Source organism: Lipophrys pholis (genome assembly GCF_963383615.2).
Source record: "Lipophrys pholis genome assembly, chromosome: 3".
NCBI lineage: Eukaryota > Metazoa > Chordata > Actinopteri > Blenniiformes > Blenniidae > Lipophrys > Lipophrys pholis.
The window spans coordinates 36,076,249-36,091,248 of record NC_137627.1 but is presented as its reverse complement, the minus strand read 5'-3'; the positions used below and the strand labels follow the sequence as shown (position 1 = coordinate 36,091,248).

Genomic DNA, 15,000 nt, shown 5'->3' with positions numbered 1-15,000 from the left:
ACCAACCGACCGCCCGACCGACCGCCCGACCGACCGACCGACCGACCGACCGACCGACCGACCGACCGACCGACCGACCGACCGACCGACCGACCGACCGACCAACCAACCAACCAACCATCTCACCCACGGAACCAACCAACCAACCAACCAACTATCTCACTCACACAACCAACGGACCGACCGACCAACCATCCAACCAACCATCTCACCCACACAACTAACCAACCAACCATCTCACTCACACAACCGACCAACCGACCAACTATCTCACTTACACAACTGACCTATCAACCAACCAACCAACCATCTCACTCACACAACTAACCAACCAACCATTTCACTCACACAACCGACCAACCAACCAACCAACCAACCAAGCATTAACCATCTCACTCACACAACCAACCGACCAACCATCTCACTTACACAACCAACCTATCAACCAACCAACCATCTCACTCATACAACCAACCGACCAACCAATAAACCAACCAATCAACCAACCATCTCACTCACACAACTAACCAACCACCCAACCATCTCACTCACACAACCGACCGACCAACCAACCAACCAACCAACCAACCAACCATTAACCATCTCACTCACACAACTAACCAACCAACCATCTCACTCACACAACCGACCAACCAGCCAACCAACCAACCAACCAACCAACCAACCAACCAACCCTTTCACTCACACAACCGACCGACCGACCGACCGACCGACCAACCATCTCACTCACACAACCAACCGACCATCTTACTCACACAACCAACCGACTGACCGACCAACCAACCAACCAACAGACTGACCGACCGACCAACCAACCAACCATCTCACTCACACAACTGACCGACCAACTAACTGACCGACCAACTAACTGACCGACCGACCAACCAACTAACCAACCATCTTACTCACACAACCAACCGACCAACCAACCACCCGACTGAGTGATCGAGTGACCGAGTGACCGAGTGGCCGACCAACCAACCATCTCACCCACACAAGAGACCAAACATGTGACCAACCTCGAAGATAATAACAAAACTGAGCCGGACAGCGAGCAGGTGGAAGTACTCCGGCAGGTATTCACCGTTTTCATCCCTGAAGCCTTGATACCTGCAGAGGGAGAGGAAGAGGAAGAGGAAGAGGAAGAGGAAGAGGAAGAGGAAGAGGAAGAGGAAGAGGAAGAGGAAGAGGAAGGGGATGGTCCACCAGGTTTAAACTGTGACCTCACTCAGTTGCACTTGAGTGTAAATTAAAGAGTGACGTTCTGCTTTGTAATTGTGGTTGTGTTTCTGTTTTTGGTTTTACTTCCGGCTCTTTTGGTGGTCTTGGTTGTGTTTGTGGTTCTTTCGGTAGTTGTGTTTGTTTTTGGTGCTTTTGTTTGCGGTATTGTTTGGAGTTCTGTTCTGGGTTTTGTGGTTGCAGTGTCGCTGCCCACCTGCAGGTGGTGTTGTGGTGTTGCTTGCTGTAGCCGTGCGGTGACGTTGCCAGGGTGAAGTTGATGAAGCCGCTCAGCGTGCGGTCTCGGGTGTATCGGTAGTAGAGCCGCGGCAGGAAGGACGAGGTGAAGGCGATGAGGAACGCCTGCGACACAAAACCACGTCAGGACCTCCGCCTGGACAGGCGAGACCGACGGACGCAGACTCACATTGCTCAGGACCGCCATGTGTGCGATGAACTGCAGGATGGGAAACCAGATCCCGATGTCCTGAGCCCGCTCCACCACCGGGCGGCGGTATTCAGTAACAAACTTCTGAGCATCCAAACGGATCTCGACCCAATTATTGATGAGAGCAAAGAGCGGAGCCAGAGGGCAGGCGGCCACGAAGATGGTGATGAAACCAAACTGAAGCACTGAGGAAGAGGAGGAGGACCAGTAGGAGGAGGAGGAGGAAGACTAATTACATCAAAAACTACATCTCCCAACATGCCGCAGGAGGCCGGATTAGGAAGAACTCACCCATCTCAAGGTATTCATCAAAGAGTCCCTCGCAGACCAGCAGCTGGTAGTCCTGCTCCCACGGAGACACCTCCTCCTTCACCTTATGCTCCTCCTCCTTCTGCTTATGCTCCTCCTCCTCCTTGTTCTGACCTTCTTCATCCTTCTTCTTCTTCTCCTGTTTCTGAGGTTTCAGTTTCCTCCGGTGCCACCAGGACTTCACCTTCCTGCAAACAGTCGTCACATCGTGTGTGTGTGTGTGTGTGTGTGTGTGTGTGTGTGTGTGTGTGTGTGTGTGTTTAATTTACGGGAAGATGAACTCCTGGATGTTGTTGATCAGCTGTTTTCCCACCATGATGACCAGCAGCTCCTGAGCGAGTTCGATGAGACAGCCGCCGGCGCCGCACTGGAACACAAAAACAAAAAACCTACGTAGACAACAACCAATCAGATCAGCCCGACGGCAGGTTGCCTAGCAACACATCCATAGGAGTTATCTGAACAGGAGGCTATCAGCTGCATGTCTGGACGACGGAGAACTTGTTTTCTGAATGAAGTCGGTTTAAGTTTAAGTTTATAAAACTGGAGCGTCGCCATGGAAACAGGCTGTTGTATCTGATCCGTACGATCGCACGATGGACGCTGGGCGGAGCTGGAGCTTCATGGTTTTAATCGGCCACATGATGCAGTGATGTCATCACCCTGGTTAGCGGCTGGAGGTCAAAGGTCAGGGGGGTATTTTTGTCATGACGCGGCCAGGATAAGGAATTGAAAAAGGTGTGGTGTGCTCCTGGAGGGAGTTCTCGCACCCAGAATGGTGACGCAGGGGAGAAATGTTTGACAGGTGAACTGTCAGGCGGCTGGAGGCCATAAAGAAAAAGCCGACTCGACTCCTTCGTCTTCATCTTTCTCTGCCTCCACATTGGTGACCTTGACATCTGAACATGTCTGTTGCGGCCGGCAGCGGTACAATCCCTGGCGGCGCTGGAGCCGGAGCCCCCGCTGTGTATACCGCAGCTGTCAAACTACCAGAGTTTTGCAGCACGATCCAGAGCCGTGGTTCCAACACATCGAGGCTCAGTTCCATCTACGAGGGGTACTGGTAGACGACACGAGATACTTCCACGTCGTCGCAGCGCTGGATTCTTGAAGCACCCGCCGAGTAATGGGGCTGCTTCAGGACCCACCGGCGCACGGAAAATACACCGCGCTCAAAACTCAACTCCTCTGGCTGTTCCAGCTGTACGACGCCGAGCAAGCGGCGCGCCTTCTGTCTCTCAACGGCTTGGGAGACAGCAAACCCACGGAGCTGATGGAGAACATGTTGGGAGACAGCAAACCAACGGAGCTGATGGAGAACATGTTGGGAGACAGCAAACCCACGGAGCTGATGGAGAACATGTTGGGAGACAGCAAACCCACGAAGCTGATGGAGAACATGTTGGGAGACAGCAAACCCACGAAGCTGATGGAGAACATGTTGGGAGACAGCAAACCCACGAAGCTGATGGAGAACATGTTGGGAGACAGCAAACCCATGGACCATCATCCCCGCCTCCTTCACCGACATCGCGAGCGGCGGGAAAGGGCCGCCTCTGAATGCCGCTAACGGGACTCCCATCCGCACCTTTGGCACCAGGTTCCTGACTGTGGGATTCAATGGCCGTCAGTTCAGATGGGATTTTGTCATGGCTGCTGTGTCCCTGTCCATCCTGGGAGCAGATTTCCAGTGCGCTCACGGACTATTAGTGGACATGACGAATCACCGCCTGGTGGACGCCGTCTCATTCTCCTCTTACTCCTGCACTTTGGGGAAGGGGGGGGGGGGGGGGGGGGGGGGCGGTGTCCCTCGCCAATATCCTAGCTTCAGGGGATGTATACCAGCAGCTTCTGGCTGAGTTTCCCGAACTGACGGTCCCTACCTTCTCAGCCTCTATCGTCAAACATGGTGTGGAACATGATATCCTACTGGGCCGCCGGTGTTTGCTCGCCCTCACAGGCTGGGTGCGGCTAAGCTGGCAATCGCGAAAGAAGAGTTCGCCATTATGGAACGGCTTGGGATTGTGCGGCGCTCCGACAGCACCTGCGGCAGCTCTTTGAGAGACTCAATGAGCATGGGCTGATCGTAAACCAGTTTTTGCTCGCCCTCGATGGCTGGATGTGGCCAAGCTGGCAATCGCTAAGAAGGAGTTTGCCACTATGGAGAGACTGGGTATTGTGAGGCGCTCCGACAGCCAGTGGGCCTCACCTTTGCATGTGGTTACGAAATCGGATGGAAGATGGAGGCTTTGTGAGGATTTCCGGCACCTCAATAATATCACTGCAAATGATCGGTACCCAGTGCCACATATACAAGACTTTTTCGTCCACCTGGCGGGGAAGGTGATTTTTTTCCAAGGTGGATTTGGTGAGAGGCTACCACCAGGTACCGGTCCATCCTCAGGACGTGGCCAAAACTGCAGTGATCACGCCATTTGACTTTTTGAGTTTCTGCGGATGCTGTTTGGTCTGAAAGGTGCAGCACAAACATTCCAGCGCTTGATGGACTCCGTATTAAGGGGCCTGCCTTTCCTATTCGTATATCTGGATGACATCCTTGTGGCCAGCGCCTCACCTGAGGAGCACCTATTACACCTGCGGCAGCTCTTTGAGAGACTCGATGAGCATGGGCTGATCGTGAACCCAGTTAAGTGCTGTTTTGGAAAACCAGAAATTGAGTTTCTGGGTCACCATGTATTCTCACGGGGAGTGGTGCCCTTACCGGCTAAGGCACATGTGTCGAACTCCAGGCCTCGAGGGCCGCAGCCCTGCACGTTTTGCATGTCTCCCAGCTTCAACACAGCTGATTGCAATAAGCAGCTCGTTATCTGGCTTTGTGCTGAATGTGGTGATGAACCATCAGGACATTCAGGGGAGGGAGACATTGAAAACGTGCAGGGCTGCGGCCCACGAGGATCTGAGTTTGACACCCCTGGGCTAAGGTGAAAGCGATCACTGCCTTTCCACGTCCAAAAACCATAAAGTCACTGCAGGAATTCCTAGGCATGGTGAACCTTTATAATTGCTTCATCGCCAACGCAGGTCACCTGATGCGCCCCCTGTATGACGCTCTGAGGGGCAGAAAGGCCAAGCAGGACGTGGACTGGTCCCCAGAAAGGATCCTGGCTTTCCAGAATGCCAAGGTTGCACTCTCCAACCCCGCCATGCTGGCCCACCGATCGCCAACGGCACCGGCAGCACTCACCCCCGATGCCTCGGACTACGCAGTGGGGGCGCTATATGTGTGGGTGGAGCTGGCAGCCTCTGGCGTTCTTCAGCAAACAACTGCGTGACAATGAGAGGAAGTACAACACGTTTGACAGACAACTCTTGGCTCTTTTCCTCGCCATACGCCACTTTAGGTTTCTGTTGGAAGGCCGGCAGTTTACTGCTTTTGTGGACCGTAAGCCCCTCACCTTCACCATGTCCAAGACCTCGGAGCCCTGGTGTGGGCGACAGCAGCGCCACCTCTCTGCCATTTCAGAGTTCACCACAGACATTCGGCATGTGGCTGGAAAAAACTATTCTGTGGCTGACTGCCTCTCTCGGGCACACGTGAACTCTGTGCACCTTGGAGTGGCTATGCTGCCATGGCCAGCGACCAGCTGACTGACTCTGACATCCAGGCCTACAGGACAGCCGCCACCGGGTTACGGCTGCAGGATGTGGTCTTCCATGACAGTGGGACCACACTCCTCTGTGACGTGTCTACAGGACAGCCCCGCCCCATGGTACCTGCTGGCTGCCCCACCCCATGGTACCTGCTGGCTTCCCCGCCCCATGGTACCTGCTGGCTGGCCACGGCTGGTTTTTGATGCGGTTCATGCTCTATCGCATCCTGGTGTAAGAGCATCAGTGAAGCTGTTGGGGGCAAAGTTTCTCTGGTCGGGGCTCCGGAAGGATGTCAGGAGCTGGTCGGCCTCCTGTGTGGCGTGTCAGCGGTCCAAGGTACACCGTCACACCAAGGCCCCCCTGGAGCCGTTCCTTATTCCTGAGAGGAGGTTTGATCATGTGCATCTGGACTTGGTGGGTCCGCTCCCTCCCTCTCACTCACCTCCTCACTATGGTGGACAGGACCACTAGGTGGCCGGAGGTGGTTCCTCTGGCATCGACAACGTCGATCCACCTGGGTGGCCCGGTTTGGCACACCATTGGACGTCACGTCAGACAGAGGCTCCCAGTTCACCGCGGAGCTGTGGACAGAGGGGGCCAAAGGCCTGGGGGTGCAGCTACATAGGACGACAGCTTCCAACCCTCAAGCCAACGGACTGTGTGAGCGTTTCCATCGCATGATGAAGGCCGCTCTCCGAGCCACCCTCACAGACAGCAACTGGGTCGACCGACTGCCGTGGGTCATGTTGGGCCTGCGATCAGCCCCGAAGGAAGACCTCCACTCGTCATCTGCAGAGCTGGTGTTTGGTCAGCCGCTGAGGGTCCCCGGAGAGTTCCTGCCAGAACCATCAGAACCTTGGTTGGTTACAGCGAAGCAGCCAGTCTTCAAGGAGCCGGCCTGCAGGTTCAACCCGGTTCCAACTCGCGGGGCCGAAGAACTTTGTGGTGGACATGGGGGGTAAACGGGTCCGGGTTTCAGTGGACCGGCTGAAACCTGCCCATGTCATGCCGGAGCAGCCAGTGGAGGTGGCGCAACCCACCTTAGGCAGAAAGTTGGTCAAATACATACAAATATAAATAAATGCTTTAAATGCACAGTGTAGTGGCTATTTGTCCACAACAAATTGAATCAAACCATGAGTCCAAACTTTTCAAATGGCCACTGAGCCTACGTCACAGGTTGGCTTTACGCAGTGGAACAGATCAACAACAACTCAATGTCCAGACCAGAAAGGTCCGTTTGAGGTGGTTGATTCCCTCTTGAAGCAAACAGACAGATAACATTTTCTGCAGCCGTGGTAAAAAACCATATGCCCTCGCAGCCTTCGGCTCCACCCACCTTCACCCACCTATGTAAACTTACTTCTTGTAAGTGATCAATAAAGAAGGTTAATAATGACGTAATTGAGCAAAAATGCAAAACAAAGCAAATTAACTTTAGTAAAAGAAAGAAATTAGGCTGTAACTAAACGTAAGCCTAAATTAAACTAATCACAAATAACTCCAACATGCAGTTTAGTATGTTTTATCTTTCATTATTTTTTTATCAATTTTTTTTCTTCCTCTTTTTTGTCTATGTACTTGTTATGTTCTTCTTTTATATGGGCCTTTGTCTGCAATAAACATTATATATACAAACCAATAAATAAATAAATACGCACAGACAAAAACTTTGGTTGGTGAAAGTTAAAAATATACATTGTATGTGTGTGTGTGTGTGTGTGTGTGTGTGTGTGTGTGTGTGTGTGTGTGTGTGTGTGTGTGTGTGTGTGTGTGTGTGTGGCCCAATCAGTGTGTTACTTACTTCTTCGTTACGAACTCCAAAAAGTGTGTTGTAGTTTCCAGGGTAACCGACAAACCTGAACACACACAGTAGGGAGAAAGTCAACAACACACACACACACACACACACACACACACACACTGCTCTCACCTTCCCTTGAAGAAAGCGATGTAAACTGGAGACGAGTAAAAGTTCACAAACTGGAAGATGAAAACTTTCAGGATGAACATGTCTTCATATTTAGTCTGAGTGCGGTGCATCTCTGGTGTACACACACACACACACACACACACACACACACACACACACACACACACACACACACACACACACACACACACACACACACACACACAAAGAAATGTGTGAAATTCATGACAATTAATTAATTCATCTCATTAAACTGTGAATGAATGAATGAATGAATGAATGAATGAATGAAGGGAGACTCACCCCAGCGGGTGAGCAGGTGAGCGAGGGCCTTGTAAACTTTAGACAACATGAGGATGACCAACAAGTTCAACACTGATCCATTAATACTGGCAATCCTGCCTGCCTGTACACACACATACACAACTGTTACACACACATACACAACTGTTATACTCACAGAAACAACTGTTCTACACAGACACAGAAGCAACACAAACAAAGGTCATTGTTCTAAACACAGTTAGGAGTCAGAACCTGGTGGCGTTCCTCAGGGCTGCGTCCTGGAGACTTTTTATTTTGCATGTTCAACTTTGTTGTTTGTCTATTTTGTGTTGTTGTGTGTCTGTATAGTTTTGTTGTGTGTCGGTGTTGTGTTGTTGTGTGTCTGTGTGTTGTTGTGTGCCTGTGTGGTGTTGTTGTGTGCCTGTGTGGTGTTGTTGTGTGTTTGTGTGGTGTTGTGTGTCTGTGTTGTGTTGTTGTGTGTTTGTGTTGTGTGTCTGTGTTGTGTTGTTTTGTTTTGTGTCTGTGTTGTGTGTCTGTGCTGTGCTGTTGTGTGTCTGTATTGTTTTGTTGTTTGTCTATGTTGTTTTGTTGTGTGTCTGTGTGGTGTTGTTTGTCTGCGTTGTTTTGTTGTGGGTCTGTGTTGTGTTGTTGTGTGTCTGTGTGTTGTTGTTTGTCTGTGTGTTGTTGTTTGTCTGTGTGGTGTTGTTTGTCTGTGTTGTTTTGTTGTGGGTCTGTGTTGTGTTGTTGTGTGTCTGTGTGGTGTTGTTTGTCTGTGTTGTTTTGTTGTGGGTCTGTGTTGTGTTGTTGTGTGTCTGTGTTGTGTTGTTGTGTGTTTGTGTTGTGGTGAGACTCACAGCGAAGCTGAAGAAGCTGTTTGTTGACTTGTAGATGAGGATGCTGAGGATGGTGCGGTACAGGATGATGGAGATGAGAAACATCAACACCACTGTGACCTACACACACACACACACACACACACACACACACACACACACACACACACACACACACACACACACACACACACACACATACATCACTTAAATGCCTCCGACCCGCCCTCCATATAACCAGGCAGGTGGGCGGAGCCTCACCATGACGACGATGACCATGCAGCCCGTCATGGTGCGGCTGCATCGTTTCTTCTCAGGAAAGTACGGCTCCTCGGCACCGGTCACCGGGTTCCTCACCGTCATCGGCGCCATGGCAGTGAACTCGGGACGAGGTCGCTCCTGCAGCAGACCAGTCGCATCAGGATCGTCGTCTCGACACGAAGCCACAATCTGCACCTTCTGAGCCAGAGTAAAGCGGCAGGGCGCCCTCCGGTGGCCGTCAGAAGTATGACAGGACAAACGACCCGACAGCGCCAACCACTGTCCCGGCTTTTCTTCATTAATTAATTATTGAATTAATTTACTTACTTACTTATTAGTGAATGTAAGAAGAATCTCACTATACGCAGATGACATGTGACTGTCTTGTCAGATTTTCATGTCGATTAAACATCACGTTTTGTGAATATCCAACATCTTCGCTGCTCTGTTACATTTTTCTTCTAACACTGACTAAACAGTCCAACAATCCCGCGTTACCAGGGCCTGGCTGTACCTCTTGGGTGTGTGTGTGTGTGTGTGTGTGTGTGTGTGTACCTCGATGTCCTGGAAGTCAGAGCAGTCCCAGCGGTGGGACAGGGCCGAACACGTCCTCTTCCAGTACTCCAGGAAGGTGACGGCCCACAGAGACATGAAGACACTGAAGAACACCGTCCCTCCGTTGTCGAACAGCAGCCCGGCCTGCGGAGAGGAAACCACCGGAAGAGACGTCCACAGGTGTACCGGTGTACAGGTGAAGAGCCGTGTGTGTGTGTGTGTGTGTGTGTGTGTGTGTGTGTGTGTGTGTGTGTGTGTGTGTGTGTGTGTGTGTGTGTGTGTGTGTGTGTGTGTGTGTTTACAGAGCAACAGTTCTGTGCTAAACTAACATCGACTAACCACTAATGATCTGATATCAGGTTACAAAAACTGTCAAATCATTTGTTGAACAAATCAGATGAATCACTGCTTCGTTGTTAAACTGTACAGGTGTGTAGGTGAGAAGGTGTACAGGTGTACAGGTGTCCAGTATTGCAGGTACCTTGTAGGTGACACAGATGCTGGAGTAGTTCCAGTAGGAGCAGATGTTGCAGAGCGGACACATGATGAAGTTGTTTCCACTGTTACAAACCTCGTTCCTGCAGACAGTGAAGATCAGGAACAGCAGACAGTGAAGATCAGGAACAGCAGAGGGGAACAGCAGACAGTGAAGATCATGAACAGCAGAGAGGAACAGCAGACAGTGAAGATCAGGAACAGCAGACAGTGAAGATCAGGAACAGCAGAGGGGAACAGCAGACAGTGAAGATCAGGAACAGCAGAGGGGAACAGCAGACAGTGACGATCATGAACAGCAGAGAGGAACAGCAGACAGTGAAGATCAGGAACAGCAGACAGTAAAGATCAGGAACAGCAGACAGTGAAGATCAGGAATAGCAGACAGGAACAGCAGACAGTGAAGATCAGGAACAGCAGACAGTGAAGATCAGGAACAGCAGACAGGAACAGCAGACAGTGACGATCATGAACAGCAGAGAGGAACAGCAGACAGTAAAGATCAGGAACAGCAGAGAGGAACAGCAGACAGTGAAGATCAGGAATAGCAGACAGGAACAGCAGACAGTGAAGATCAGGAACAGCAGACAGGAACAGCAGACAGTGAAGATCAGGAACAGCAGACAGTCGTCAGCATATCGGCGTAGAAAATTAGTTTGAGTTTTTTTCTCACGCTGGAACGTCTGTGGCCACGAGCCAAACTCCGATCAGAAAAATCACCGTCCCAACGAGTGACGCCGGCAACAACCAGCCGGTGTAGAAACCTGCAGGGAGACACGGTTACCATGGAAACCGCAGGTCAGAAGGAGGGCTGATGTGTTGGTGCTATAGTTACCGAGCCAGGCAAAGTAGAGTGCGATCTTTTCTCCGAAGTACTCCCTGATGTGGTCCAGGGGCTGGTAGCGCCTCCAGCAGGACCACTGGGCCCAGTACGAGTACAGGATCTGCCTGAGGCCCAGACTCTGGGTGGCCACCGGGGGCGCCGGCGGCTGGAAGTCCCCCTGAAACCCAGAGCTGGAACTTCAGGGTGGCGACTGGCGGAGCGTCACACGCCTCCCCTGAGCGCTGGACTCTCACCTCGTGCAGTGGGTACGCCGCGCTGAAGACCTGCTCGTTGACCAGCCGGTCGATTCCCACCTCACCCTTCTTCACCGAGCCGTACGGCGTCCGAGCCAGAATCTCGTAGACCTGCAGGGACGGGGCCACAGCGTGAGCCCACTACCGCTACTAGCATGCTAGCAATTAGCCCGCTACCAACATGCTAGCAGTGAGAATGCTACCAGCACGCTACCAATAAGCCCGCTACCAGCACGCTAGCAATGAGTCCGCTACCACCACGCTAACAATGAGCCCGCTACCAGCATGCTACCAATAAGCCCGCTACCAACACGCAAGCAGTGAGAATGCTACCAGCACGCTAACAATGAGTCCGCTACCAGCACACTACCAATAAGCCCGCTACCAGCACGCTAACAATGAGCCTGCTACTAGCATGCTAACATGGCTTATCTCACCTCAGAAATCTGTTCTGGTGTTTTGGGGTTTTATTTGCTCGAATGTTAAAAAGTTTTACCGTTCGAAGGCCACCACACTGAATCTGAATTATATGGTTATGATAAGAATTAAAGTTTTCATTTTGAGTAAGCCTGTTGGTATTTATTTAGTTGGGAAAGTGTGACACCTACAGGTCACGCGATGTGTTGCTGATAGGCATGTTCAATACCAAACCAGAAGAAGAAGCTCCTGAAGACGAAGAGTTAAAATTATTGTTGCTTAGTTTGTTCGTACGTGTTGCTACAGCAACCAGCAAGCAGATAACGCTAGCTCCTGCTAACAGCTACGGGTTTTTCATATGATCCTGAACTAATTCAGAATATCAGTGAGGCAGCGCTTCACCACCAGAGGGAGGGGTTGTTTCCCCTTGTGATGTCATGAAGGGAAAACCTCTGAATGGGACACGTTACTGTTGGAAAACTAGTAGAAAATTAATTTTGCATAACATTGGAATTTTATAATCAGAAATGATTCATCGTAAAAACAAAGAAAATGAAATTATTCTAAAAATAAGTTGTAGCTTAAGACTTTTCTACATCTCTAGAGTTTATGATCCTTTAACGTGACAGAGGATGAGTCGCTTTAATACTATAACCATATTTATTCTGTGTGTGTGTGTGTGTGTGTGTGTGTGTGTGTGTGTGTGTGTGTGTGTGTGTGTGTGTGTGTGTGTGTGTGTGTGTGTGTGTGTGTGTGTGTGTGTGTGTGTGTTTGCAGACTCTGTGTGTTTGCAGACTGTGTTTGAGGAGCAGGCGTCGCCCCGGCAGCATCCGTCTGTTGACTGAAACATCCTGGGATTTTTCTTAACGTTTCTGTTTCACTGGACGTTTCCTCTCCGTCCAACAAGTTCAGCTTCAGGTCTCTTCTTCTTCAGCTCACAGCCCAGGTTGAAGGGCTAACTTAAAGTGGTGGAGTGATACGGGCCAGGAGTGGTTGAGTGATACGGGCCAGGAGTGGTTGAGTGGTAGAGTGTAGGAGTGGTAGAGTGATACAGTCTAGGAGTGGTGGAGTGATACAGTCTAGGACTAGTAGAGTGATATAGTCTGGGAGTGATACGGTCTAGGAGTGGTGGAGTGATACAGTGTAGGAGTGGTAGAGTGATACAGTCTAGGAGTGGTAGAGTGGTACGGTCTAGAAGCGGTGGAGTGATACGGTCTAGGAGTGGTGGAGTGATACAGTCTAGGACTAGTAGAGTGGTATAGTCTAGGAGTGATACGGTCTAGGAGTGGTGGAGTGATACAGTGTATGAGTGGTAGAGTGATACAGTCTAGGAGTGATACGGTCTAGGAGTGGTGGAGTGATACAGTCTAGGACTAGTAGAGTGATATAGTCTAGGAGTGATACGGTCTAGGAGTGGTGAGTGATACAGCCTGTGAGCGGTGGAGTGATCTGGTTTAGAAGTGATGGAGTGATACAGTCTAGAAGTGGTGGAGTGATACGGTCCAGGAGTGGTTGAGTGATACGGTCCAGGAGTGGTTGAGTGATACGGTCTAGGAGTGGTGGAGTGATATAGTCTAGGAGCGGTGGAGTGATACAGTCTAGGACTAGTGGAGTGATATGGTCTAGGAGCGGTGGAGTGATATGGTCTAGGAGTGATACGGTCTAGGAGTAGTGGAGTGATACGGTCTCGGAGTGGTGGAGTGATATTGTCTAGGAGTGGTGGAATGATATGGTCTAGGAGTGGTGGAGTGATATAGTGTAGGAGTGGTGGAGTGATACAGTCTATGAGTGGTGGAGTGATTCGGCCTGCGAGCGGTGGAGTGATAGGGCCCAGGAGTGGTGGAGTGATACAGTCAAGGAGTGGTGGAGTGAAAGGGTCTAGGAGTGGTGAAGTGATGCAGTCTAGGAGTGTCGAAGTGATACAGTCTAGGAGTAGTGGAGTGATATGTTCTAGGACTGGTGGAGTGATGCAGTCTAGGAGTGGTGGAGTGATACGATCTAGGAGTGGTGGAGTGATACGGTCTAGGAGTGGTGGAGTCATATGGTCTAGGAGTGGTGGAATGATACGGTCTAGGAGTGGTGGAGTGATATAGTGTAGGAGTGGTGGAGTGATACGGTCTATGAGTGGTGAGTGATACAGCCTGTGAGCAGTGGAGTGATACGATTTAGAAGTGATGGAGTGATACAGTCTAGAAGTGGTGGAGTGATATGGTCTAGGAGTGGTTGGGTGATACGGTCTAGAAGTGGTGGAGTGATATAGTGTAGGAGTGGTGGAGTGATACGGTCTATGAGTGGTGGAGTGATACGGCCTGCGAGCGGTGGAGTGATACGGTCTAGGAGTGGTGCAGTGATACAGTCAAGGAGTGGTGGAGTGATAGGGTCTAGGAGTGGTGCAGTGATACAGTCTAGGAGTAGTGGAGTGATATGTTCTAGGACTGGTGGAGTGATGCAGTCTAGGAGTGGTGGAGTGATACAGTCTAGGAGCGGTGGAGTGATACGGCCTGCGAGCGGTTGAGTGATATGATCTAGGAGTGGTGGAGTGATAGGGTTTAGGAGTGGTGAAGTGATACAGTCTAGAAGTGATGGAGTGATACGGTCTAGGAGTGGTGGAGTGATACGGTCTTGGAGTGGTGGAGTGATATGGTCTAGGAGTGGTTGGGTGATACGGTCTAGAAGTGGTGGAGAGATATGCTCTCGGAGCGGTAGAGTGATACGGTCTAGGAGTGGTGGAGTGATACGGCCTGCGAGCGGTGGAGTGATACGGTCTAGGAGTGGTGGAGTGATACAGTCAAGGAGTGGTTGAGTGATAGGGTCTAGGAGTGATGAAGTGATGCAGTCTAGGAGTGGAGAAGTGATACAGTCTAGGAGTAGTGGAGTGATATGTTCTAGGACTGGTGGAGTGATACGGCCTGCGAGCGGTGCAGTGATATGATCTAGGAGGGGTGGAGTGATACAGTCAAAGAGTGATGGAGTGATAGGGTTTAGGAGTGGTGAAGTGATACAGTCTAGGAGTGGTGGAGTGATACGGTCTAGGAGTGGTGGACTCACCACCTGGTGTCTCTGCGTGGTCTTAAAGAAGGTTTCTTTGTTCTCGTGGCCCAGAAACCTGCAGACAAAAATCAGGGTGAAAGAGACACAGGAGGAACAGGAGGAGGAGCCAGGAAGAGCCTGGAAGAGGAGGAGCCAGGAGGAGGTTGAGTCAGGAGGAGGACGAGCAAGGAAGAGGGTGATCCAGGAAGAGGAGGAGGAGGAGGAGCCAGGAGGAGGAATCAGGAGGAGGACGAGCAAGGAAGATGGTGATCCAGGAAGAGGAGGAGGAGGAGGAGGAGGATCCAGGAGGAGGTGGAGGAGGATCCAGGAGGAGCCAAGTGTACCTGCTCAGCTTGCTGCTCCTGAACTGACAGGTGTAATAGTCTGCAGGAGGGTTGGGGACGTTCTGGCTCAGAGGACTGTGGATGGACATCTTGGACAGGATCTGCTCGGACCAGTTCATGAGGGGGGAGGAGACCACCTGCAGGAGAACCAGCACCCATGAG

The 15,000-nt window shown here is 51.0% G+C and overlaps 1 protein-coding gene across 1 annotated transcript in view; it reads right to left on the bottom strand.

The window, feature by feature from the left end:
• Positions 1–15,000, bottom strand: part of ano7 (anoctamin 7) — a gene marked incomplete at its 5' end in the record, with an annotated part of 19,901 nt that overhangs the window by 1,007 nt on the left and 3,894 nt on the right. The window contains 17 exons of the mRNA XM_080460246.1: positions 1,041–1,131; positions 1,457–1,602; positions 1,667–1,872; positions 1,979–2,064; positions 2,266–2,363; positions 7,413–7,467; positions 7,542–7,653; positions 7,845–7,947; positions 8,681–8,779; positions 8,921–9,058; positions 9,476–9,619; positions 9,957–10,053; positions 10,644–10,734; positions 10,806–10,971; positions 11,048–11,158; positions 14,513–14,570; positions 14,839–14,975. Coding sequence (XP_080316372.1) covers positions 1,041–1,131; positions 1,457–1,602; positions 1,667–1,872; positions 1,979–2,064; positions 2,266–2,363; positions 7,413–7,467; positions 7,542–7,653; positions 7,845–7,947; positions 8,681–8,779; positions 8,921–9,058; positions 9,476–9,619; positions 9,957–10,053; positions 10,644–10,734; positions 10,806–10,971; positions 11,048–11,158; positions 14,513–14,570; positions 14,839–14,975 — 1,938 coding nt within the window. The remainder of the gene's footprint in view (positions 1–1,040; positions 1,132–1,456; positions 1,603–1,666; positions 1,873–1,978; positions 2,065–2,265; positions 2,364–7,412; positions 7,468–7,541; positions 7,654–7,844; positions 7,948–8,680; positions 8,780–8,920; positions 9,059–9,475; positions 9,620–9,956; positions 10,054–10,643; positions 10,735–10,805; positions 10,972–11,047; positions 11,159–14,512; positions 14,571–14,838; positions 14,976–15,000) is intronic.